Below are 25,901 nucleotides of genomic sequence, written 5' to 3'. Positions count from 1 at the left end.
CTCATCTTCTGCACTGTAGATGCCAGCTTCCTCACTATTTCTCAAATAGCAAACATATGGCTCCTAATCTTAGCAATTGCTGTTCTTCTTGGCTAGACTTCTCTTTTTCTTGGGTATTTCCTTGACTCACTTCCTCACTTCTTTCACATGTTTACTCAGCTATCACTTTCTGAGTAAGGTTTTTTCTGACTATATAAAATGGCACACTTCTACCCCTCCCCACCTCTACTCTGACCTCCACAGCTTTCACTTCCTATCCCCTTTACCCTGCTTTCCCCCCATAGCTCTTACCAATATCTGATGGACAATAAAGTGACTTTGGTGCTTATTTTGCTTATTGTCTAATTGCCTACCCCACCTATGCATAAGGATAGGAGCTTTAATTTTCTACATTGCTGTGTCTCCAAAGCCTGGAGTACTGCCTTGTATAAAATAGGTGCTCAGTTAACATTTGTTGAATTAATTGAATAGTTTAAAAGAAGAGAGGTAAATTTGGAATCTAGAGATATATATGATATTTAATGCCATGGACATAGAAAACCACTTGGAGGGGAAAGAATTCAGTGAAAAGAGGGCCTATAAGACCATTTGAGGGATTCCAGCATCTAGAAGATGGCTAGAGAAAGGGCAAATAGCAAAGTCAGTGAAAGGAGTGACCAGAGAAGTTGGGGAGAGTATGGTATTGGAATCCAAAAAAGGGGACTCTCATATTCAATCCATGACCAAGTTCTTTTGATAAAGGGCCTATCATGAGGAGGCTTTCTCCATTCTCATCTTCCTTTATTCTCCCCCTTGCCTGACTACAGCCCATGCACACTGATCTTTCAGTTCCTTGAATGGGCCAAGGTTTGTTTCTTTATCCTCATGGGGCGTTTTATACCTGTTGGTCTGTCTGGAAGAGTCTCCTATACATCTTCACATAGTTAACCTGGATGGTTCTTCCTTACCTTTCAGGTGTCTGCTTAAAGGTCATTTCCTCAGAGAAATTTCATCTTGCCCAGAAAGTTGTTATTTATTATACTCTATTGTGTAACCCTTCACTTTTCTTATATAGTACTTACTTGTCACGATTTCTACTTTTATAATTTTTTCTGGGATAATTATATGATGGTTCTGCTATCTACTCTCTAAGCCTCCTTGAAGCCTTTTCTCATTCACTGTGGTATCCCCAGCATGTACCACATAAGTAGGTGCCAAAATGAATAAATAAGTGAACAGAAACAGCTGCTCCATGCAGAGTATCTGGCTACCCAAATATGATCAGAACCAATTGCTTTAACTTCCTTCTCTGCTCTGGTTTCACAAATTACTTAAAAAAAAAAAAAAAACTAGCATCTAGATATATCAAAGATACATTGACATTTCGTTAGCTTCTCGTTTTTAACCTTGATTCCTTGTTATTTTCACTCTTGTTATGCTTTTCCACTGCGTTTGAAACCTTATCAGCATATCTTTTAAATCAGTTCTTCACATTTTCACAATTTCAGTCTTTCATGTCTTATTATTAGGCTTGGGTTTAATGAGAAATATATTTGATCGTCAGGAAGGTGACTGGATCTTAACTAAATGAGATACTCAGGTGGCCCTAGATTGAATTTGTTAATACCAGAATTTTGTTATTTTGCTTTGATTTAAGCTTGACAATGATGATATATTCATAATAACAGTGGTACTATCTATTACAGTTGTTGAAAGTGATACACTAACAATTGAGTCTGGACCACTTACTAGTGAAGATAAATCACTTTCGTGTGGTACAAACTCTGGAAAAGAACAAGGTATTTCTTTTTATCACATCCTCAAATTAAATTTGACTCCTCACATCTTTTTTTTTAATAAAATTACATGTGATTTATTAAGAAAGGGCATTATAATGGTGTCACAATTCTAAATTATTCAAACTAATTTTTGTTTGGGGTATTCCCCTAGAAATAAAAGAGACACTGCCTATCACAGCTGTAGCTCAGAGTTCAGTTCTACTTCATCCTCAAGAAGAAGCAGCCAGGATTAGAAAGTCAGCAAGGCAGAAACAGGTAATTTGAATTTTTATTTTTAAAGATTTATTCCCCCCCCCCCCCACTGCCTTCCTGGCTCAGTACTATTTTGTAATTTTGTTCGACTAATGACATTTGTCTTAATGTCTGGCTACTTTTGAGATCATGTTTTTGACATTGTCTTACACAGACATTCAGCTGATAGAACGCATGTTGTCTTTGCTCATACTACTCATTCAATCCTTTCTGTGTCTGCTTTGTATTTTATATATTTGTATGGGTCTTACCTTCCCTATAAAACTTACTAGCTTTTAAAAAGCAGAAACTATCTTCTTTAAAAGATTGAGTTTATCCTACACAGTTTCTGATACAATGCTTTGTACATAGTAAGTATACAATAAATGTTGAATTAACAAGTCCTTATCATAGTATTAGACACTCAGGTGGGCTTTGTAATGCCACAAGTTTTTTTGAAAATATATTTCGGAGGAAAAAAAAATTTTCTTTTTTTTTTTTTTTTTTTTTTTTTTTGACGGAGTTTCAGTCTTGTTACCCAGGCTGGAGTGCAATGGCGAGATCTCGGCTCGCCGCAACCTCCGCCTCCTGGGTTCAAGCAGTTCTGCCTCAGCCTCCCAAGTAGCTGGGACTACAGGCACATGCCACCATGCCTAGCTAATTTTTGTATTTTTAGTAGACACAGGGTTTTACCATGTTGACCAGGATGGTCTCGATCTCTTGACCTCGTGATCCACCCACCTCAGCCTCCCAAAGTGCTGGGATTATAGGCATGAGCCACTGTGCCAGAGGAAAAATTTTTAATATACAACCCCGTGTTTTTGCCCTGTCGCCCAGGCTGGAGTACAGTGACACGATCATGGCTCACTGCAGCCTTGACCTCTTTAGTTCAGTCCTCTGACCTCAGCCTCTTGAGTAGCTGGGACTACAGGCATGGGCCACCATATTCAGCTGGTTTTTTTTTTTCCTAGTAGAGATGAGGTCTTACCATGTTGCCCAAGCTAAACTTTAACCTCTTTAGGCCAGCCGTGGTAGCTCATGCTTGAAATTCTAGCATTTTGGGAGCCCAAGGTGGGCAGATCTCTTGAGCCCAGGAGTTTGAGACCAACCTGGCCAACATGGTGAAACCCCATCTCTACTAAAAATTAGGTGGGTATGGTGATATACACCTGTAGTCCTAGCCACCCTAGAGGCTACGGTGGGAGGATTGTTTGAACCCAGGAGGCGAAGGTTACACTGAGTCAAGATCATGCCACTGCACTCCAGGCTGGGTGACAGAGTAAGACCCATCTCAAAAAAAAATAAAAACAAAATCCTCTTTAACTTATAGTTTTGGTCTCATGTACTTTTAATAAAAGATTTTTTCAACCCAACTTACCTAGAAGGAGGCTAATTATTACTAAGCAAGTCAGGTTATAGTCCTAGTTAGTTTTTTCAAAATTACAGCTGGGGAGTGAGAATTCCGTGCGCCAGTATTTCTTCTCAGATAAATATTTTCTCAGGCTGGGCACGGTGGCTCATGCTTATAATACCAGCACTTTGGGACGTCTAGGTGGGTGGGTCACCTGAGGTCAGGAGTTCAAGACCAGCCTGGCCAACCTGGCAAAACCCCGTCTCTAGTAAAAATATAAAAATTAGCTGGGCGTGGTGGTATGCACCTAAAATTCCAGCTACTCAGGAGGCTGAGGCATGACAATCACTTGAACCCAGGAGTTGGAGGTTGCAGTGAGCTGAGGTTGCACCACTGTATTCCAACCGGGGTGACAAGAGTGAAACTTGTCTAAAAAAAAAAAAAAGAAAAAATATTTTCTCATCAGTAGTCTAGAACAGTATTGTTCAATAGCACTTTCTGTGATGATGGAAATGTTCTATATCTATGTCCAGCATGTATCTATTAGCCACATGGGCTGTTGAATTCTTAAAATGTTAGTGTAACTGAGGAACTGAATGTTAAGTTTTATTTAATTTTAATTAAATTTAAGTAGTAACATATAGCTAGTAACCACTGTATGGATAGTATGGTTCTAGATGTACTACAGAACTGTAAACAGTCTAAATTCAGGGGTTCCTATGAGTGAGGGAAAGTAAGGAAGAAGACAGGAACTCAGTTGAAGCCGCTGTTGCCTAATTAGGAATAGGCAAAGAATCAGGTTGAGACTTTTTTTTTCTTGAAAACAAGATCATTGTTCATTATCTCTAGTAGAAATGCTATTCTTTATATAATAAAACTTAATGTGCATTCCTTTTTTTACTTAGTAAATATTTTATCTATCAAGGACTGTATAGTAGTTCCTGCTTATCCACAGGGTATATGTTCCTAGACCCCAAGTGGAAGCCTGATACTACCAAACTGCAGATAGTATTGATTCCTGTATATAGTATGGGTGAATTTTTTTCCTTCTTTATAATTCCACTGATAGAAAATTTACTCTTACCATAGATCTTAGCAATCAGTGTACAATTTTTTTTGTCTTTCCTTATTGAGAACTTTCAACTTTTCACTAAAAGAAAACACTTTACAGCCTCTCTTTGATATATCTGAATCGCCAGCATTACTACTCTTATGCTTTGGAGCCATTATGAAGTAAAACAAGGGTTATTTGAACACAGGCACTGTGATGCTGCAACAGGCAAGTTTTTGTAACCAACATGGCTACAAAGTAATAAATGGCCTGATTGAGTTTATAGCGTGATATGCCGGACGATGGGATTATTCTTGTTTCAGCAGGACAGTGCAAGATTTAATCACACTGCTTAGAACAGTGCATAATTTAAAACATGAATTATTTCTGGAATTTTCCATTTAATATTTTCTGCCTGCTGTTGACCCTGAGTAATTAAACCACAAAAGCTAAATTGCAGATAGGAAGGGACTAAGGTGCTAGATTTGGCAGGCTAGTTTTGTCCTCATGAAACTCATAGTTACTCAAACATGTTCATATTACTCAGAATGTATGCTTATATAATATTAGAGTTTGTGTTATCTTTCTGCCATTTTCTTCCGTTCCATGCCTGACAAAAAAGACACAGAATGTTGTTCATTGCTTCTAGATAACTATACCTCTTAATGGGTATAGCTAAGAAATGAAAGTATTTTAGGAGGCCTTGATATTTAATTTCTGTACTCATTATTTATACTATTAAGTGCATGAAGATTGAATTTGGCTGTACATCATTTGCTGCTTCAAAGTAGTTCTTCAGTGGTGATCAGGGTTTCCCTGTGCTCTCAGAAAGCAGAAATAGTTAATGTATTTATGCTTTTGTTTCCTTCTGCCTTTTTTTTACTTCTCTCCCTGTTTCTCTTTTTCGCTTTTCCCATCTTTTATTCCCATCCTCAGTCTGTCAGTGACAATAACAGAGATGACGCATCACTACTTACTTCTTTGAAAATTGGTACATTTGGTGAAGAAACCTCTTTCTTTTAAATGGAATGTGTATTAGCTTTCCCTTCATATGAGTTTGTTGTTAATAGATCAATAGTATTTTCGTTACCTAGATAATGGAAATAGAAGAGCAGAAGCAAAAGCAGTTGGAATTACTTGAACAAATTGAACAGCAGAAATTGAGATTAGAAACTGACTGCTTCAGGGCTCAACTGGAAGAAGAAAAAAGAAAAAAAACTACTCAACAGACTGGGGTAGGATGCAGAAAATCTCATCACTATATAAATCTTTTGGTGACGGGGGCAAGAAAATATGAGCACTTGTAGCATTTAGAAAAGTGAAGTGGTTGGCTGGGTGCAGTGGCTCACGCCTGTAACCGCAGCATTTTGAGAGGCCGAGACAGATCACTTCGGGTCAGAAGTTCAAGACCAGCTTGGCCAACATGGTGAAACTCCATTCCTACTAAAAATAAAAAATTAGTTGGGCATGGTGGCACATGCCTGTAATCCCAGCTATTCAGGAGGCTGATGCAGGAGAATCACGTGAACACAGGAGGTGGAAGTTACAGAGTGAGACTCCATTTCAAAAAAAGAAAAGTAAAATGCCTTTGTAATTCATATTTGGCCTTTTTTTTTTTAATATAATGTATGTATATATAATAAACGTGCCCAGTTACGGCTTTCATCTTTCAGTTTCTATAGGATATTAATAGATATGACCATGGTTTGTAGGTAATGAGTACACTGAGCTTTTGGATGGGCACTAAAGGAGAATGACAGATTAGTTTATTTCTTACTAATGGAAGCTGTATAGAAGTTTACAGTTATAGAACTGTATGTAAAAATACTTTAGTGCTTATTTCTAAATTTGCCTTTTAATTAGTAACTTTGTCTTTTATTAGGTTGGCATTGTTCCAGCAGCATGCACTGTAATTTCTGATGAAGATAGTCATAGGCAATTGATTCGTAACTATCAACATCAGCTTTTACAACAAAACAGGTATTAGCTAGGGTATTATTTGTATGAGATTGTATGTGGCTACATTTTTAAGATTTATTATTTTGTTTATATGATGATCTAATTTGGATTTCCTTAGAACTATGGCATATAGAACTGCCATTCTTAAAGGACAATGTGAATGTAATTTCTTTTCACTATGAGTATTGCCAACCCTAGGTTACTGTTTGTTAAATTTAATGTATAGATATGGGGCTTTTATTTTTCATTAAAAAAGAGTAATTGTTTTCTTTTGTTTTTGTTAGGTTACACAGGCAATCTGTTGAAACAGCCAGGAAACGATTACTTGAATATCAAACTGTGTTAAAAGGAAGGTGCCCATCGATGTCAGCTCCAACATTGATAACTGATTCTGCTATATCAATGCCATCATGGAAATCTGAGACACCAACTGCTATATCAGAGCATTGGGATCAAGGTCAGAGACTCAAGTTGAGTCCTAACAAATACCAACCCATACAGCCTATACAGACCTCCAAATTAGAACAAGGTCATTTTCAGGTAGCCAGACAAAATCACTTTCCACAAAGACAAGTGGAAACAACAGAAACATTAGGTGTTTCAAATATTTTAACCAATCAATCTTTAAAATCACAAGAACATTTAATGCAGTTCTCTCAGACTGAAACACAACAGAGAGACTATAAATTGGTCCCTGAAGATTCTGAGATACTTTCAAGGGCTTTGTCACATGACAGGCAGCTAATATCACAGGATGCTAGAAAAATATCTGAAACATTTAGGGTAACAACTTTTCAAAGTTTAGATTCCCAACAGATGTTCTCAGGGAATAGTGAAAATATGTCTTCCAAGGCAACTGAACCTTCTTCATTTGTACCACTAGTACCTCAGCATTCTTTTAGTTCTCCGCCTGTTAAAGTTGAATCAGGAAAAATGCAAGAACCCTTTTCAACCATGAGGAAAAATACAATTTCCACAAGCCATTCTATCATCAGCCAAATGCCTGATAGGCATTTGCTACCCTCAGAGAATATCACAGCCCAACAAGGTAATATGAAGGCCCTCCAAGAACAGTTAGACCTACAGAAGAAAGTTCTTCAGGCAAGACAGGAAGCTCAGGAACAGTTGCTTTTGTGCAAACAGAAAGAATTGGAACAGCAAACTGGCCTCTCAGTATTCCTTCCCTTGGTTACTCCCAATTCATCTGCTTTATCGTCTTCTGCCAAAGCTGATTTGGGGAGCATCCAGGAATCTTCACCAGCCAAGAATAATACTGCAATTTCCTCAGACCATCATGTGATCTCACAACTTCAGGATAGGCTTTTGAATTTTTCACAGCCTATCTTATCACAGCAAAATAATTTTAAATTTCTCCAAGAGCAGTTGAATATTCAGAAGGATAGCCTTCAGGCTAGGCGAGAAGCCCAGGAAGTATTGTGTGTACATAAACAGAGTGAATTGGATGGAAGAGCATGTTCTGAACAGTCTGATCCCTCTTCTCTCCCTTTTCAGATAGCTCAGCATACATTTACTTCACTACCTTCTGCTGATACAAAACCTGGAAAAATCCAGGAGCAATATTCATCTAAGAGCGAGAAAGGACTTGTTTCATGCCAATCTGATATCCCCAAATCTCAGGATGGGTCTTCGAGTTTCCTACAGCAGTTCCTACCTCTACATGATAGTTTGAAGTTGCTCCAAGAACAATTGACTAAACAGAGGGATACTCTTCAGGCTCGGCATGAAGCTCAGGTGGCATTACTCTTACATAGACAAAGAGATTCGGGAGATAGTAAGTCTGGGCTGGTGAGCTCTTCATCCTCACCAATGGTGGTTCAACATTCAGTTGCTTTACAAGCTTCTGCTAACGCTGAGCCTAGGAGAATTCAGGAGCTTTATTTATCTGAGAAGGAGAATGTAGTTCCCTCCAGTCATTTGATAATCCCAACATTTCAAGATAAGCCTCTTAGTTTTCCACAGCATAGATTGCCACAGGAAGAAAATTTGACAATACTCCAAGAACAGTCACAGATACAAAGAGTAATACTTGGTGATAAAGAAGGGACTCAGGAATTTGTACACACAGAAAGTGAATTGGTAGAAAGAATTTCTTCTGAACAGACTGGCACCTCTTCATCCCTTTCCCAGGTAGATGAATCTGAGAGATTCCAGGAATGTATGTCAATCAAGAGTGACATTATCCTTCCCTTAAGCTGTTCTAAGATGCCAAGATTTCAGGAAAGACTTTTGAGAGTTTCACAACATATAGTACCTCCACAAGATAATTTGGAGGAACACCAGGCATGGCTAGACACTGAGAAATTCAGCCGGAAAACCCAAGAAAATACACCTTCTGAACAAACTGGCACATCATTCGTACCCCAGTTGGTACAGCTTTCATTTGCTTCATTAGCTTCAGCTGAGTCTGGCACAATCCTGGAACCTCTTTCAACAGAAAGTGAAAGTAAAATTTCTTCAACCCATCTTCAGATCCCACAGTTGCAAGATAGACTTTTGAGAATATCACAACTTATCCAGCCTCAACAAGATAATTTGAAGGCACTTCAAGAAGAGTTAGCTACACAGAGAGAAGCCATCATTCTAGCTAGACAAGAAGCTCGGGAAGAATTACTTTTACATAAACAGAGTGAATGGGAGGGAAGAATATCTCCCAAGCAGGTTGACACCTCTTCCTTACCCCTAATACCACAGCATTCATTTGCCTCGTTACCTCTTACTGAATCTGAAAGAAACCAAGAACCATGTTCAATTAACGGTGATAATATGGTATCCTCAGGTCACGCTGAGATACCAAGATTGCCTGATGGGTTTTTGGGCTTATCACATGTTGTTTTACCTCAACAAGATAATTTGATTGCACTTGAAGAACACTTGCATGCACAGACAGATTTCCTTCCTTCTACTGAGAAAACCCAGAAAGAATTGATGTTGTCAAAACCATGTACATTTGAGGAAAAGGTATCTCCTGAGCATTTTATCCACTCTCAGCATGGTGATTTGCAGGCACTTCAACAGCAGTTAGATACACAGAAGAAAGCCATTCGATCTAGTCAAGAAGTCCAAGAAGAATTGCTTTTGCAAAGATTTAGTGAATTGGAGAAAAGAGTACCATCTGAACAAATTAGCTCCTCTTCATTTCTATCCCAGATAGTACTGCCTGTTGCTGACTCTGAAAGAACCCAGAAGTCTCTCCCAACCAAAAGTAATGATACAGTTCCCTTAGGTCATCCTGAGATCCCAAGATTACAGGATAGACTTTTGAGTTTATCACAGCCTATTCTGCCTCAGGAAGATAATTTGACAGCTCAATTGGATGTACAAAGGGAAGTGATGTGTTCTTACGAGAAAACCCAGGAAGAGCCTTTAAACAAACAAACAAAGTTGAACAAAAGTGAATCTGCCGAGCATACTGTACCCTCTTTGTTTCTACCCAAGGAAACAGAGCATTCATTTATTCCACTACCTTTTGCAGAAACTAAACCTAAAAGCACTTGTGAATTATACTCATCCCATAATGAACATGCAGCTCCCCCAAGTGATCCTGTGATCCCAGCATTTCAAGATAGACTCTTGAGTTTTTCACAGCCTGTCTTAGCCCAGCAAGATAACTTGGGACTTCAGAAGCAGTTGGAACTACAAAGAGAAGTTCTGCATTATAGCCAGAAAACCCAGGAAAAATTGCTTGTACCGAGACAAACAGCATTGCAGCAGCAGATACAGAAACATGAAGAGACTTTGATGGATTTCCTTAAAGACAGTCAGGTATGTTTTAAACCTGAATAATAATGAAACAATAGAAGTTTAAACCCAAATTAGTTTTTAATAATAGGATTACAAGTTTTTAGTTATTGAGAATAAGTAGTTTGATCTCAACTGTGCTTTGATTTTCTACCCTAAATAATGTGGAAATTAAAACAAAAATTGATCCACCCATATGGTGTTTATGAGGTGAATAGTTACATGAAGCCCTATTAATTTCATTTTTTTAAATTTTACTTTTTTTTTTTTTTTTTTTTTTTGGGAGACAAGGTCTTGCTCTATCATCCAGGCTGAAGTGCAGTGGCACCCTGTCGGCTCACTGCAACCTCTGTCTCCTGGGTTTAAGTGACTCTTGTGCCTTGCCCTCCTGAGGAGCTCGGATTACAGCTGTGTGCCACCGTGCCCGGCTAAATTTTGTAATTTTTTTTTTTTTTTTTTCCCGTAGAGACTGGGTTTTGCCATGTCGGCCAGGTTAGTCCCTAACCAACCTCAGCTTCTCAAAGTGCTAGGATTACAGGTGTGAGCCACAACACATGGCCCAAAGCTCAATTTCAAATGCAAATACACCACAAAACAGTGTAGATTCTCATTTTGCAATTTTGTTTTAATGGATTTTAAGCTTACTATAAGATTAAAATTATAAAAATAACTGGTTAGCAGAATTTCTCTTACGTAGCTGCAGACATTGGGCTCTTTGCTGACATTTATATCCAAATTTTCATCAATACTATCTTTTTTCTCAAGTGACACTATTATTACTTGTTGTAAAACTAGCATGATTTTAGGCTGATGTACAGCTGGACCTGCTGCTTGTATCTGAATTTTTCATAAGACTCTGGCCTAGTGACTCATTCATAGTTGCCCTACCTGGGAGACGAATATGTTCGAAATTTGAATGTATCCATTTTATTTTAAAAGGCCGCTTCTGCTGGGCATGGTGATCCAGACCTGTAATCTCAACACTTTGGGAGGCCATGCAGGGGGATCCCCTCAGCCCAGGAGTTTGAGACCAGCCTGGGCAACATGGCAAAACCCTGTCTCTACAAAAAATACAAAAATTAGCCAGGTGTGGTAGCATGTACATCTAGTTCCAGCTACTCTGGAGGCTTTAGGTGGGAGGATATCTTGACCCCAGGCGGTTGAGGCTGCAGTTAGCCATATTATGCCACTGTACTTCCGCCTGGGCAATGAGGGAGACCCTAGCTCAAAAAAATAAATAAAAGGCCACTTCCTAAATTTATTATTTGGTCTAAATAGAATTCTACAAAACCTTTGATATCGAGAAGAAGCTTGAGTTGGGTTCAGGAAGGGTTGACGTCCAGAGATTTACTGGTCATTTAAAGAGAAAGTAATGACAAAAGAAAAGCAGAAGGAGATACTCAAATGTAATCTCTTATGAAAAGATGCAATGGAGGCTAAGTTGTTGTTCGTTTGTTGTCTCGCTCTGTCGCCAGGCTGGAGTGCAGTGGTGCCGTGGCTTACTGTAGCCTCCAACTGCCTGATTGAAGCAATTCTCCTGCTTCAGCCTTCCAAGTAGCTGGGAATACGGGCATGCGCCACCATGCCCAGCTAATTTTTGTATTTTTAGTAGAGACGCAGTGTTATCATGTTGGCCAGGATAGTCTGCATCTCCTGACCTCTTGATCCGCCTGCCTCAGCCTCCCAAAGTGCTGGGATTACAGGTGTGATCCACTGCGCCTGGCCAGAGGCTGAGTTTTTAAGTCCAAGGCTGTGAGTGGTTCTATTTTCTTTCATTTTTTTCTTCTCCTTTTTTTTTTTTTTTTTTTTGAGACAATTTTGCTATGTTGCCCAGGCTGGAGTACATTGGTGCAATCTCAGCTCACTGCAACCTCCGCTTCCCAGTTCAAGTGATTATCCTGCCTCAGCCTCCTGAGTAGCTGGTATTACAGGCACGCACCACCACTCCCAGCAAATTTTTGTATTTTTAGTAGAGACGGGATTTCACCACATTGACCAGGCTTTTCTCAAACTCCTTACTTCAGGTAACCTGCCCACCTCAGCCTCCCAAAGTGCTGGGATTACAGGCATGAGCTACTGTGTCCGGCCAAATGGTTTTATTTTCAATGGAAATATTATCCTTTTGGCATTAGAAGCACATCTTATTTTTTTATATATAGATAAAATTGTAAAGTGTGATTGATGGAACTATTTATTTGGTTGACATTCTAATTTAAGAATGGAAATATAAATCTTTTTTATAAATAAAGATGGGATTCTACCCATCTTTTGGTCAGGCTGGTCTTGAACTCCCAACCTCAGGTAATCCGCCTGCCTTGGCCTCCAAAGTGCATAGATTACAGGCGTGAGCCACCACGCCCGGCCAGGAGATACAAATCTAATGAAGAATTCATCACATGATCCCCCAACTTGTGTTTCCCCACCCTCATCTCCACTTTTTCAGATAAGTAAGCCCACAGTTGGAAATGATTTAAAAACTCAGAAGATGGGGCAGCTTAAAGAGTGGTTGCCTAATATACAAGACCTAGCAGGAAATGATCAGGAAGACATTAGGCATGCAGATAGGAACAACTCTGATGATAATCAGCTGGTTTCACAAGATTCTAGTGCCAAGCAAAGTGGTAAGATAATTGTGTTTTATTGTTGTTATTCCACTGGTTATTCCTTGTTTACGTCCCCTGTAGCTTGCTAGTTGAAGAAAAGTTAAAAGTATGTTAATAGATTTTTTTATTTTACCCAACTTTGTCATTGACTTAATAGGTGAGCATCTGGAAAAAGAACTGGGTATAAGATCCTCAAAGCCACCTGTAGCAAAAGTCAGATATGGTTTGGACTTAAACCAGCATGAACTTAGTGCTATACAAGAAGCAGAGTCACCAGCAAGTGGCAGAACTTCTATACTAGGTAAATAGGTGGTTTGATAAAACAATAATTTTAAATAATTTGCCAGTTTTCTCCTTTTTTCCTTTTTTTTTCTTTGAGATGGAGTCTCGCTCTGTTGCCCAGGCTGGAACGTAATGGCGTGATCTCACCTCACTGCAACTTCCGCCTTTTTGGTTCAAGTGATTCTCCTGTCTTAACCTTCCAAATAGCTGGGATTAAAGATGCCCACCACCACACACAGCTAATTTTTGTTTTTTCAGTAGAGACAGGGTTTCACCATGTTGGCCAGGCTGGTCTTGAACTCCTGACTTCAGGTCATCTGTCCTCCTCAGCCTCCGAAAGTGCTGGGATTACAGGCGTGAGCCACCGTACCTGGCCTACGTTTTTTCAGAGTGCTAAATGTTTTTTGTTAAGTTATAGCAGGAAAGGAAGATGGAAAAAAAAGGAAAAAGAAACCTAGACTGACTTTCATGAAAAGGAAAAAATGGTTTTTGTAAACCGTATTTAAAAGTCGGACTTAAATGTGGCATTGGTAATAACTATGACTATGTAGTTTCTTTATCTTGTATATGGCGAAACCAATTTATTGTAGACAAAAATTGTTTTGATTTTCCATGTTCTGACACTGTTATTCCCTCTTCTTCCTTTAATGTCTATCTTCTAAATGTGTTTCTTTAGGATACACTCAGGTTTTTTTCTCTTTCCCTTTGTCACCTTCTATTTTCCTACCTTTACTGCTCTTTTCTTATATTTTTATAGGATTATTATGCTTATATCCTGGCTTTATGGTCAGTATCAACAGATGTGTTTCTTTACTGTACTACTTTCTACATCCAGGTGTCAGGGAAAAAAGAAAAAAACACCCATCCCTGCAATTTTTAATAAGTCTTATGTGAATTTCATAATTATTTTTAGAATTCAGATTCACAAAATAATTTTCTCAATCAAATTTATCAAAATAAATTATTTTTTAAAGGGGAAAATTAGCTTTGTCAATAGAAAGGTACATAGAAGTTATATCTTCATTAGTATAGTAGTTGAACAAAAAAGTTGTATTGTTAATATTGTTTTGTTCTTTAGCTATAAAATACTGTACCTGTGTTTCCGAGCATTTGAAATAATTAAGGGAGGCATGCCAGGTGCAGTAACTCATACCGGTAATCCCAGCACTTTGAGAGGCTGAGATGAGAGGATCGAGACCAGCCTCGATGAAACCCCATCTGGTGGCACTTACCTGTAGTCCCAGCTAGTCCCAGCTACTTGGGAGACTGAGGTGGGAGGATCACTTGAGCCCAGGAGGTTGAGGCTGCAGTGAGCTCTGATCATACCAGTGCACTCCAACATGGGCAACAGAGCAAGACTGTGTCTTAAAAAAAAAATTACTTTATAGGAATGCAAACGATTTAGAAAAATTTTTTAAATGAAAGAATTAAAGAAGGTAGAAATATCCCCTTTATTACTAGGCTTTGGAAGCTGTTCTCCTGTTGCACTATTCAACAAATCACAACTGATAAGGAATTGATTAATACTTTCCCTAATTCAGAATGAGCATTGGGAAATTCTCATCATTGGTTCCTGTAATTTAATGAATCATGTTTGAGATTGCAAGAATGTCACTTTGTCTGAAAGGGAAATCCGTATATTCACTTACCTTCACCTCTTTAGCCTTTAGCCTTCTTTTTTCAGTGAATAGTACCCAGATGTCAAGTTTTGGCCCTTCCCTTATCATTACTTCCCTAATACCAAAGAAGTCACCAAATCTTCTACTTTTTGAACTCCTGAATATATCTACATCTTTCCATTCCCAATACCATTTATTTAATTTAGGCTATTGTTTTTTTTCTTGGATAGTTGCTACAACTCCCATTGTCTCCCAATTTCCAGTCTTGCTTACTGCAATCCATTTTTCAGTGGTGTATTCAGAGTAATCTCCCTCTGTTTCTCCCTGTTTAAAACTCTGCAATCGTTTAAGTCTAAGAATAAGTCTAAATAAGTCAAAATCCCTAGGTAGGTGAACTAAAATCCCTACCAAAACCTCTGGTAGGTGAACTACCAGGCCTTCATGATCTTTCTCTTCCTCCCTTCAAGACTTAGTGTCATTTGTTTAGTAAACTCTTTTAAGTTTCCGTCTCATGAAGTCTTGGGAGTTCTCATCGTAGCCTTTAGCATACTTCCTAGGGTAATACTTTTTTTCATCACATTACATGCAAGTAATTTAAAAAGGGAAATAGTGCTCAAAGGTGTAACACGAAACAGCAGTGCTTCCTGCCCCCCTACAACACCCTTTAATACCACTCACTGGAGACAGTTACTTTTCAAGTCTTTTTAAGTATTTCTTCTTGTATTTACTTCCCTAGTTGCAGTGTGTTTAAGCAAAAAGTAAGCTAAATTGTCATCATGGTAATACGTAGATCTTTTTCGCTGCTGAGTCCATTAGTATTTTATGTGATTATATTTTCTTTGTGAAAACCTTTTTTGTGTGTAGTAAATTATTTTATTTCATTTGCTTAAAGTTTTTTAAAGTGTCTGTCTTTCTTCTTTCTACTACTTAAGTTAAATACCTCTAAATATAGCTTTCCAGGTAGTTTGCACTATTTTCTCTTTTTGTGGAACACCTTTTAGTTGGAAGTTATATGGACCATGCTATGCATTTTAACAAGGGTGTCATTTCCCGCAAGGGGATAAAAATTGATTCTTGGGGAGGTGAAAAAACCTATTTGTATGTACAAAGCACCAATATGCATAAACAGATATATAGTGTATTTGTGGTTATTAAAACTGAATGCAGGTAGGGGCAATTTGAAAAGTCTAAAACGACTCCTTAAGGGATGATTAAAATAATGTTGAGAAATACTGATCTACATTAATCTTCGAATTTTTTCTTCTCTTCCTTATAGTTCATTTCTTTTTCTTTTGGTTTTGTGTTCTGGACAAATTTTCTTAACTGTGTCTTCTAACTCTTCTTTTGAACTTTAGATTGTCAGATTGTAGTTTCTAAAAGGTTACTCTTTTTCTCTGATTATTTTCCTTTTTTTATAGCATCCTGCTATTGTTTCATGGATGCAGAATATTATCTACTTTAAATATTTATAGTGGTTTTTTTTGTTTGGGTTTTTGTATTTTCTATTTGAGTTCTTTTGTTTGGTTTTTTGTTGTCTCTGTCTTATACTTTAGAACCTTTCTTCTATCTTCATATTTGAACAGGATGCTAACAGGCCAGTTGGAGGTTCCGTGGGAGTGAGGGGCCATATGTGCTGTTGGACATTATTGGAAAAAGTATGGCTTTGTAGTGAGGACTATCACCTTAGTATCTTTAGTTTGATTCCTTGAAGTGAGCTTACTAGCTTCTCTAAAGAAATACCTTCTAAGCTTTATATAAGCCTGGCTGTTGATATTATGGAGCCAGACCTAGGAGATCTGGATTGAGGATGCAGCCTTTGTTTTAGTACCCTCTGATTTCCTTATGGCATTCTGTTACCCCTTCCACTCTTGCCTCCTTTCTGTGCCTGATCTCCTGGAATCCAGAGTATATCAGATTCACTTTCTCCAGAGAATAAACCTTTAATCTCTTTGGGAAATAATGTTGATAGACAGGGATCTCAGGAGAGGGAGGTAACTCTTCCAAGTACATAGTCTTAGATATTCTGTTTTTAGTTTCCTGCTGCATGTATTCCTTTTGTAGTGCCGGCACCCTTAGTTACCAAGTTCTTCTTGGATGCTTTATCAAAATATAACCTTCAAAGAGGTGGACAAATCATGTTTGTTTCAGTGGTTTGTCACTGTAATAATCACACCCATGTAAACACCACCAGGTCAAGAAGTGGCACGTTAGAGAACCCAGTAAACACTTCTCTTGTACCTTCCCAATTATTGTCCCCTGTCTTCTAAACCATATCTTGGTTTATACCACAAATTGTGGTTATTTTTGAACTTTATATAGAAATTTTGAATGCATGTTATAATGACTGGTAAGTTCTCCAGGAATTTTATTTTTGTGGTTAGTCAGTACAGAGGCATAATCTGATATGGGGAGGTAGCAGCATCATTAAAAAGTTAGACCAGGCTTGGTGGCTCACACCTGTAATTCCAGCACTTTGGGAGGTCAAGGCAGGTGTATCACAAGGTCAGGAGATCGAGACCGTCCTGTCCAACACGGTGAAACACCATCTCTACTAAAAGTACAGAAATTAGCTGGACATGGTGGCACATGCCTGTAATCGCAGCTACTCGGGAGGCTGAGGCAGGAGAATCACTTGAACGAGGGAGTAGGAGGTTGCAATGAGCTGAGATCACACTATTGCACTCCAGTCTGGTAACAGAGTGAGACTCCATCTCAAAAAAGAAAAAAAACTTAGTAAGATTAAATACAAATAAAGTAAAAGCTTGACTGTGAAAGATAGGTTATTATTATTTTCTTGCTATATATACATTAAGTCTTTAAGAGTTTAGATTTCTACCCATAATCTAAATTGCCATTTTAGTTTTAGCTATTAATAGTTCCAGAAACTGAAGTGGAAATCTTTTTTCCATTTTTCCCCGTAGGTAAACCGGGTGTTTATCAAGAAAGAGACCCTTTGAGAGTCTCAATAAGCCGAGAACAAAATTTCTTTGCGAGCCCAATGGCCTGTGATCCATTTGGTTGTCTTCAACCGGTTGGCGAGAATGTCTGTGGCGATGACCATGATGAAGCAGGTGAGAAATAAATGGAAAGTGGAATTGTATGCACAAGGGTATGTGGACAAAAGATATTTATTGCTTTGTTATTTGTAATGGTGAAAAATGGTAAATAACCTTAATTATTGCTGTTAATGGCATCTTTATGATGCACCCATACTGTGTTGTTCTATGCAGTTGTTAAATGAGTAATTTTGCTTTTAAATTGTTTTATTAAATAAATACCAGTAAGAAGTTTATCAAGACCTAATTTTTATACAGTTGGCAGCATGTATAAATTTATGTTTAAGCCTATTTGTAACAATCCATATCTAATTAAATACTGTTAAATATTTTAGAAGTTCCATCTGTGGGCATTCTAAATAAGCAGTTTTATGTTTATTTTTAAATATTTGGAAATAAAGATAATTACAAGGAGAAATCTTTAAATCACTTCATCCCAACACCGAAAGACAGCCAATGTTAATCTTCTCACTTCTGAATTTATGTATATATATATATATATATATATATGGCACAAGATATTTTATATGTAATCTTCTGTACTGATCCTACAAAGCATAGTTGTAGTACTTGTTCATTAGTTGTAAGGCATCTTTTAAGAAGTTACATTTTCTAGCCAGATTTATTTTTATTTTAGCTGTATGTCTAGGTAGATAATTGATAACTTGTATCTATAGTTGAGTGGAATGAGAGATGAAAGAAAGATACTCTTTTGAGGGTTTATAAAAAAGATTGACTTTAACATCTGTTTAAATTGTGGATTAAAATAACTTGTAAAGGGTATAATTTTCAGTTAACCATAATTTTTGACTTTTTAAAATAAAACAGATTTTTTTGTTTCAATTTTTAATTTTTGTGGGTACATAGTAGGTACATATGTTTATGGGTATATGGGACAGTTTGATACAGGTATACAATGTGTAATATTCACATCATGGTAAATGGGGTATTTATCACCTCAAGCATTCATAGTTTTTTACAAACAATTCAATTATAGTTTTAGTTACTGCAAAATGCACAATGAAGTTATTCACTCTACTCACCCTGTTGTGCTATCAAATACTATAATCTATTCTATCTAACAGCTTGTTTCCATAAACCATCCCCACTGCCCCCACGACCCCCGACTAAGCATTCCAGCCTCTAATAACCATCGTTCTACTTGAGTTCAGTTGTCTTAATTTTGAGTTCCCACAAATAAGTGAAAATATGTGAAGTTTCTGTGCCTGGCTTATTTCACTTAACATAATAACCTCCACTTCCATCCAAGTTATTGCAAACGACATGATCTTGTTCCTTTTTATGCTGAATAGTACTCCATTGTGATATATGCCACATTTTCTTTATCCATTTGTTTGTTGATGGACACAGGTTGCTTCCAGATCTTGGCTATTGTGAACAGTGCTGCAGTCCACATGGGAGTGTAGATATCTCCTCACTCCCTTTCCTTTGGAAATATACCTAGCAGCAGGATTGCTGGATTATATGGTAGCAATATTTTTACTTTGAGGAACCTCCAAACTGTTCTTCATGGTGGTTGTACTAATTTACATTACCACCAACGGTGTTCCCTCTCACCACATCTTTGCAAAACCTTTCTTGGATAAAAGCCATTTTAACTGGGAGGATATCTCAAAGTAGCTTTGATTTGCATTTCTCTAGTGATCAGTGGTGTTGAGCACCTTTTCATATGCCTGTTTGCCATTTGTATTTCTTCTTCTGAGAAATACCTGGATTTTTTGCCCATTTTAAAAATCAGATAATTAGGTTATTTTCTACAGAGTTGTTTGAGCTCCTTATGTAGTCTGGTTATGAATCCCTTGTCAGATGGGTGGTTTACAAATATTTTCTCCCATCCTATGGGTTGTCTCTTCGCTTTGTTGATTGTTTCCTTTGCTGTGCAGAAGCTTTTAAATTTGATGTGATTCCATTTGTCCATTTTCACTTTGGTTTCCTATGCTTATGGGGTATCATTCAAGAAATCTTTGCCCAGACCAATGACCTGGAGTTTTCCTAATGTTTTCTTTTAGTAGTTTCATAGTTTGTGGTCTTAGATTTAGGTCTTTAATCCATTTTGGTTTGATTCTTGCATATGGTAAGAGATAGAGGTCTAGTTTCATTCTTCTGTATATGGATATCCAGTTTTCCCAGCACCATTTACTGAAAAGACTCTTTTCCACTATGTATGTTCTTGGCACCTTTCTCAAAACTGAGTACACAGTCAATGTATGAAATTGTTCCTGGGTTCTCTATTCTTTTCCATTGGTTTGTGTGTCTGTTTTTACACTAGTACCATTCTACTTTGATTACTACAGCTCTGTAGTATAATTTGAAGTTAGGTAGATTCCTCCACTTTTGTTCTTTTTGCTCAGGATAGCTTCGGCTATTCTGGGTCTTTTGTGGTTCCATATAAATTGTAAGATTTTTTTTCTATTTCTGTGAAGAATGTCATTGGGATTTTGATAGTGATTGCATTGAATCCATAGATTGCTTTGGGTAGTATGGACATTTTAATACTGTTGAGATTTTTCTAATCCAGGAACATGGAATATCTTTCCATTTTTTGTGTGTCCTCTTTAATTTCTTTGCATCAACCTTTTATAGTTTTTGTTGTAGAAATTTTTCACTTCTTTGGTTAATTCCTATTTAATTTTCTTTGTAGCTAATTGTAAATGGGATTACTTTCTTGATTTCTTTTTCCAATCATTTGCTATTGGCATATAGAAATGGTACTGATTTTCATATGTTGATTTTGTATCCTGCAACTATACTGAATTTATGAGTTCTAATAGTTTTCTTGTGGAGTCTTTAGGTTTTTTCCAGATATGATATAAACTCATATCATCTGCAAACAAGGATAATTTGATTTCTTCCTTTCCAACTTGAATGCCCTTTATTTCCTTCTCTTGTGTGATTGTCCTAGCTAGGACTTCCAGTACCGATAATATGTTGAGTAACAGTGGTGAAAGTGAGCATTCTTGTGTTTCAGATCTTAGAGGAAAGACTTTCAGGTTTTCCCCCATTTGGTATGATACTGGCTATGGGTCTTTCATATATGGTTCTTATTGTGTTGAGATATTTCCTTCTGTACCCAGTTTTTTAAGGGTTTTATCATGAAGCAATGTTGAATTTTATCAAATGCTTTTACAGCAACAGTTGAAATGATTAGATGGTTTTTGTCTTTCATTCTGTTGATATCACATTGTTTGTTTTGCATACGTTGAACTATCCTTGCATCCCTGGGATAAATTCCACTTGGTCAGACTGAACGATCTTTTTAATGTGTTTTTGAATTCGATTTGCTAGTATTTTATTGAAGATTTTTGCATCAGTATTCATCAGAGATACTGGCTTGTAAATTTTCTTTTACTGCGTCTTTGTCTGGTTTTGGGATTAGGGCAATATTGGCCTTGTGGAATGAGTTTGGAAGTACTCCCTTCTCTTCTGTTTTTCAGAATAGTACGAGTGGGATTGATATTAGTTTGTCTAATATCAATCCCACTGTATCACTGTAGTTATTGCAGGCTCATAGAGGTACTGCCTTGGTGGTCTTGGATAAGATCAGGAGAATTTTCAGGACTACCAAGCAGAGACTCTTATTCTTTACCTTCCTGTCTCCCAAACAAATAGAGCTTCTTTCTCTCTCTGTGCTTAGCTGGGGGAGGGGTGACACAAGCACCACTGTGGCCATCATCTCTGGGACTGTGCTGGGCCAGACCTGAGCCAGCACAGTACTGGGTCTTGCCCAAGGCCAGCTGTAACCACTACCTGGCTCCCACCTTTGTTCATTCAAGCCCCTAAAGCTCTACAGTCAGCAGGGGGTGAAGCCAGTCGTCCCTTTAGAGTGGCAATTGGCCCTGGGTAAATCCAGAGATGTTGTCCAGGACCCAGAGCCTAGAATCGGAATCTTTAGAACTCTACCTGGTACTCTATTTGGCTAAGTTGGCACCAAAACCACGAAGTTCTTTCCACTTACCTAGGCAAAGGAATCTCTCCCCTTGTCTACCACCACCACGGGCCTATGGAGAGTACTGTCATGGTACCACTGATAATCACTTAAGGCCCAGCGGTTCTTCAGTTACCTTTTGGTGAATGTTGCCAGGCGTGGTACTCTTCCTTCAGGGCAGTGGGCTTCCTCCTCCTCTCTGACCCAGGGGAGATCCAGAGATGCCATCCAAAAGCCTAGGCCTGGAATCGGGGACCCCAAGATCCCACTTGGTGCTATTCCCCACCGTGGCCAAGCTGGTACCTAAGCTGCAAGGCAAAGTCCCCTTTGTTCTTTCCTCTGCTTTTCTCAAGCAGGAGTCTCTTCTCATAGCCACCACAGCTGTGAATATGCTGGGTCACACATGAAGCCATGAAGCCAGCATGTCTCAGAGCCTCACCCAAGGCCCATGTCATATACTACCTGGCTACCACTGCTAGGACCCAAGGGCTCTTTAGTCAGCAGGTGATGAATCCTGCCAGGACTGGGTCTTTCCCTTCAAGGTAGCAGGTTCCCTTCTAGCTCACGGTGTGTCTATAAATGTCATCTAACAGCTAGGTCCTAGTATGGGGACCTCACAGATCTGCCCAGTTCCTTATTCTGTAACTGAGTGGATATTCAAGTTGCAGAACACAGTCCTCTTTATTCTTCCCTCTTCTCTCCTCAAGCAGAAGGAAGGGGTCTCTTTTTAGAACTGTACGCTGTGCTGCCTGGGGTTAGGGGAGGAGTGACACAAGCACTCCCTTCGCTACCCTAGCTGGTTTTCACTAGGTCATGTTACCCGCCAAGTCTACAAGCTCTGAGCCCAGCACACACTAGGACTTGCCTAGGAGTTACAGTCTTTGTGGCCTAAATAGCCCTTCAAGTTTATTTAGGACTCCAGAGCACTAAATTTAGCCCACAATGGCAAGACTTGCCAGAACTCAGCTTCTAATTGCCAGGGTGGGCACTTCCCCTCTGACTGGGGCTGGTCTTAATGCTCCCTCCATGGTCATTGGCTGAGTTCTGCCTGGTGCTGGCCAAACTGAGTTCCAATGCCAAGTCCCAAAAGGGCTGTGCTCTCCTTCCCCGGGCATACAGATTCTCTCTCTGCACCATGTGGCCACTGCCTAAAGATGAGGGAAGGGTGGTATTGGCATTTCAAGACTGTCTTTGCTGTCCTCTTCAGTGCCGTTGTCAGTGATAAGAAGTTAAAACCAGGTACTGTGATTGCTCCCCTGATTTTTGGTTCTTATGAAGGTACTTTTTTGTTTAGATAGTTGCCAAGTTTGAAATTCTTATGGCGAGGACAGTCGGTAGAAGCTTGTATTTGTCTGTCTTGCTCCACCTCCCCACTACATCATTCTTTATTATTTACACAATGGATATTTGTTTTCTTTTTATTCTACTTGTTGATATTCTCCAGCTAAAGACTATGAGGAATACACCTATAGTTGAACAAAGCTGAGTGTCTCACCTGCTGCAGGGTGGGGGAATGCTTACCATGGGCAACCTTGAGGCATCTCAGTAAATGCCTATTTAGAAAGTACTTAAAGGATTTGGGCTTGTTTTAGGGGATTGGAAGAAAGGTTCAAGGAAACAGAGCTTTGGTTATTAGTACTGGATGTTGTCAGGAAGCAGGAGTAATTCTGTTTCAGTACCTGAAAAGTTCTCATCTAGGAGGTGGTATGAATGGAGTGAAGCTAAAGTTGCAACTGGTAATAAAACAGGAGTAGTCACTCCTGCTAGCCAGGATGAGGGAATGCTTGGCCATTCTTGTGGTTTAGACAATATTCATGGTTTTGTCTGTGCACAGTAGTGGTTACAAGGTATCTCATTTTTTTTTATCATGGTCACAGAATGGCCGTTTCTGATATTGGCATTCCATGGAATTGTTGATGTTTAACAGAACACCAGGACTGACCTGATAGTGCCGGGTCAGCTCCTGGATACCAGCTTTCTCAGAATCATTCCCAGATTCAGATTGTTTAAATTTTATTTCATTCTATTTTGAGACAGGGTCTTGCTCTATCACCTCAGCTATGCAATAGTGCAACCACAGCTCATTGCAGCCTTGACCTCCCAGGCTTAGTTGATCCTTCCACCTTAGCCGCCCTAGTAGCTAGTACTACAGGCATACACTACCCTGCCTGGCTAATTTTTAAATTTTTTTGTAGAAACAGGGTCTTACTATGTTGTCCAGGCTGGTCTTGAACTCCTGGGCTTGAGCAATCCTCTTACCTTGGCTTCCCAAAGTGTTGGGATTTTAGGTGTGAGCCACCACACCTGGCCCAGATTGTTTCTATTTTAGAAAGGTCTGTTTTGTTACAACTACTCCATTGTTTCTGTGGAACACCTTGATTTAACAGATTTTTAAGATGGCGTCACTAACTGCAAGCTTTGTACTCTTCGCCTCTGTAGAAAAACAGGAAAAGATGCCTTCCTGCATGGTATGAAAAGATAACAGTAAGGTGTTACTTTCATGGTGTCAGTTCCCTTTTTTAGGAACTGTTGTCAGTGAACCACATCCCAAATGATGAGGACAGTTATTTCTCTTCCAACTTTCAGGGACCTATCCATGGAATTTTTCAGCATCTTCAAGGATTCTGATCTTGCTCCTTTCCCTCACTTTTATTTTCACTTCTTAGTACTACCCAAATGCTGCCTCCTTCGTTCATACCTCCGCTGAGGGAGTCTTCTAGGTATATTACAGGTAACAGTAAATAATTGTAATTATTATTATTGAATTGAACAACCCAGATTAACTTCTCCTTTCCCAATTAGCTTTTAAATGAGCTGCTTAAGAGTAGAAGAAAAAATAAAAACTCACTACAGAATTTCACCAGCCACCCTGGGTGATAGAGCAAGACCTTGACATGTAAAAATTATATTGTATTTAAAGACAAATATTTGGTATTAGATTTGTTTCGTTTTCTGATTTTTTTTTTTTTTTAGACATCATTTCTCACATTGTTACCCAGGCTGGAGTGCGGTGGTGCCATCATAGCTCACCCAAAATCCTGGGCTCAAGCCATCCACCTACCTCAGCCTCCCAGGTAGCTAAGACTACAGGAGTGTGCCACCATGCCCAGCTAATTTTTAAAATTTTTTGTAGAGATGAGGTCTTGCTAGGTTGCACCGACTGGTCTGAAACTACTGGCCTTATTTGGCAATCCTCCCACCTCAACACCTTTAATGTGTATACCTTTAATATAAAGATTATGAAACAGAGTTTTGTTTATATTCAGTGAAGCAGTTTTAATTATATTTTTCAGAACCACAGACTACAATATGCCTTGGTGAGTTTTCTCACAAGTGTCAGTCACTTGGAATAAGAAGGAAAATAAGCTCAAAATACATGAGTTTTTAATATGAGAAAGAAAGTATAATATATCATATATAATTAGGAATGATAATTCATCATAAAAGTAATATATGCTCATTGTGAATTTAGAAAGCTGTTAAAAAAACAAACAAACAAAGAAAAACCTGGGCAATAGTGGCTTATGCCTGTAATCCCAGCTACTCAGGAGGCTAAAGGCAGGAGGATCACTTGAGCCCAGCAGTTCACGACCAGACTGGGAAACATAGCGAGACTCTGTCTCTAAAAAAAATGAAATAATGGTATTAAAAGTAACAGTACAAGTAAAAATAACTCCTTGTGCAACCACTCATAAACAACCACTGGCTACATTTTGGTCTGCTTTTTTTTTTTTTTTGAGACAGGATCTGGCTCTGTTGTAGAGGCTGCAGTGATGTGTTCTCAGCTCACTACAACCTCCGCCTCCCAGGCACAAGCCATCGTCCCACGTAGCTGGGACTACAGGGGCCTACCGCTGTGCCAGGCTAACTTCGTACTTTTTTAAGAGATGAGGTTTCACCATGTTGCCCAGGGTGGTCTCAAGCTCCTGAGCTCAAGTGATCTGCCTGCCTTGGCCTCCCAAAGTGCTGGGATTACAGGTATAAGCCACCATGCCTGGTCCTGGTATTTTCATTATTGTCTCTTTTATATGCATTTTTTTCTCATCTTTGAGATCATACGGTGTTTATGATTTAATATTCTTGCTTATCCACTTAAAATAGTGATGGTCGGGTGCAGTGGCTCACACCTATAATCCCAGCACTTTGGGAGGCCGAGGCGAGTGGATCATGAGGTTAGGAGTTCAAAACCAGCCTGGCCAACAAGGTGAAACCCCATCTCTACTAAAAATACAAAAAATTAGCCAGGCATGGTCGAGCACACCTGTA

General features: G+C 38.8%; 1 protein-coding gene across 1 annotated transcript in view; it reads left to right on the top strand.

Moving 5' to 3' along the window:
• The window catches only part of CEP295 (centrosomal protein 295), a 59,322-nt gene that overhangs the window by 23,969 nt on the left and 9,452 nt on the right, over nucleotides 1–25,901 (top strand). Inside the window, 8 exon segments of the mRNA XM_032295774.1 lie at nucleotides 1,686–1,778; nucleotides 1,930–2,033; nucleotides 5,506–5,646; nucleotides 6,294–6,391; nucleotides 6,655–10,153; nucleotides 12,573–12,750; nucleotides 12,890–13,033; nucleotides 17,555–17,704. Of these exon segments, the coding sequence (XP_032151665.1) occupies nucleotides 1,686–1,778; nucleotides 1,930–2,033; nucleotides 5,506–5,646; nucleotides 6,294–6,391; nucleotides 6,655–10,153; nucleotides 12,573–12,750; nucleotides 12,890–13,033; nucleotides 17,555–17,704 (4,407 nt within the window).

Source organism: Sapajus apella, unplaced genomic scaffold, assembly GCF_009761245.1.
Source record: "Sapajus apella isolate SASKATOON/1434 unplaced genomic scaffold, GSC_monkey_1.0 scaffold34, whole genome shotgun sequence".
Classification (NCBI taxonomy): Eukaryota; Metazoa; Chordata; class Mammalia; order Primates; family Cebidae; genus Sapajus; species Sapajus apella.
Note: the sequence above shows the minus strand (reverse complement) of the source record. Positions and strands in the feature narration are given on the sequence as shown.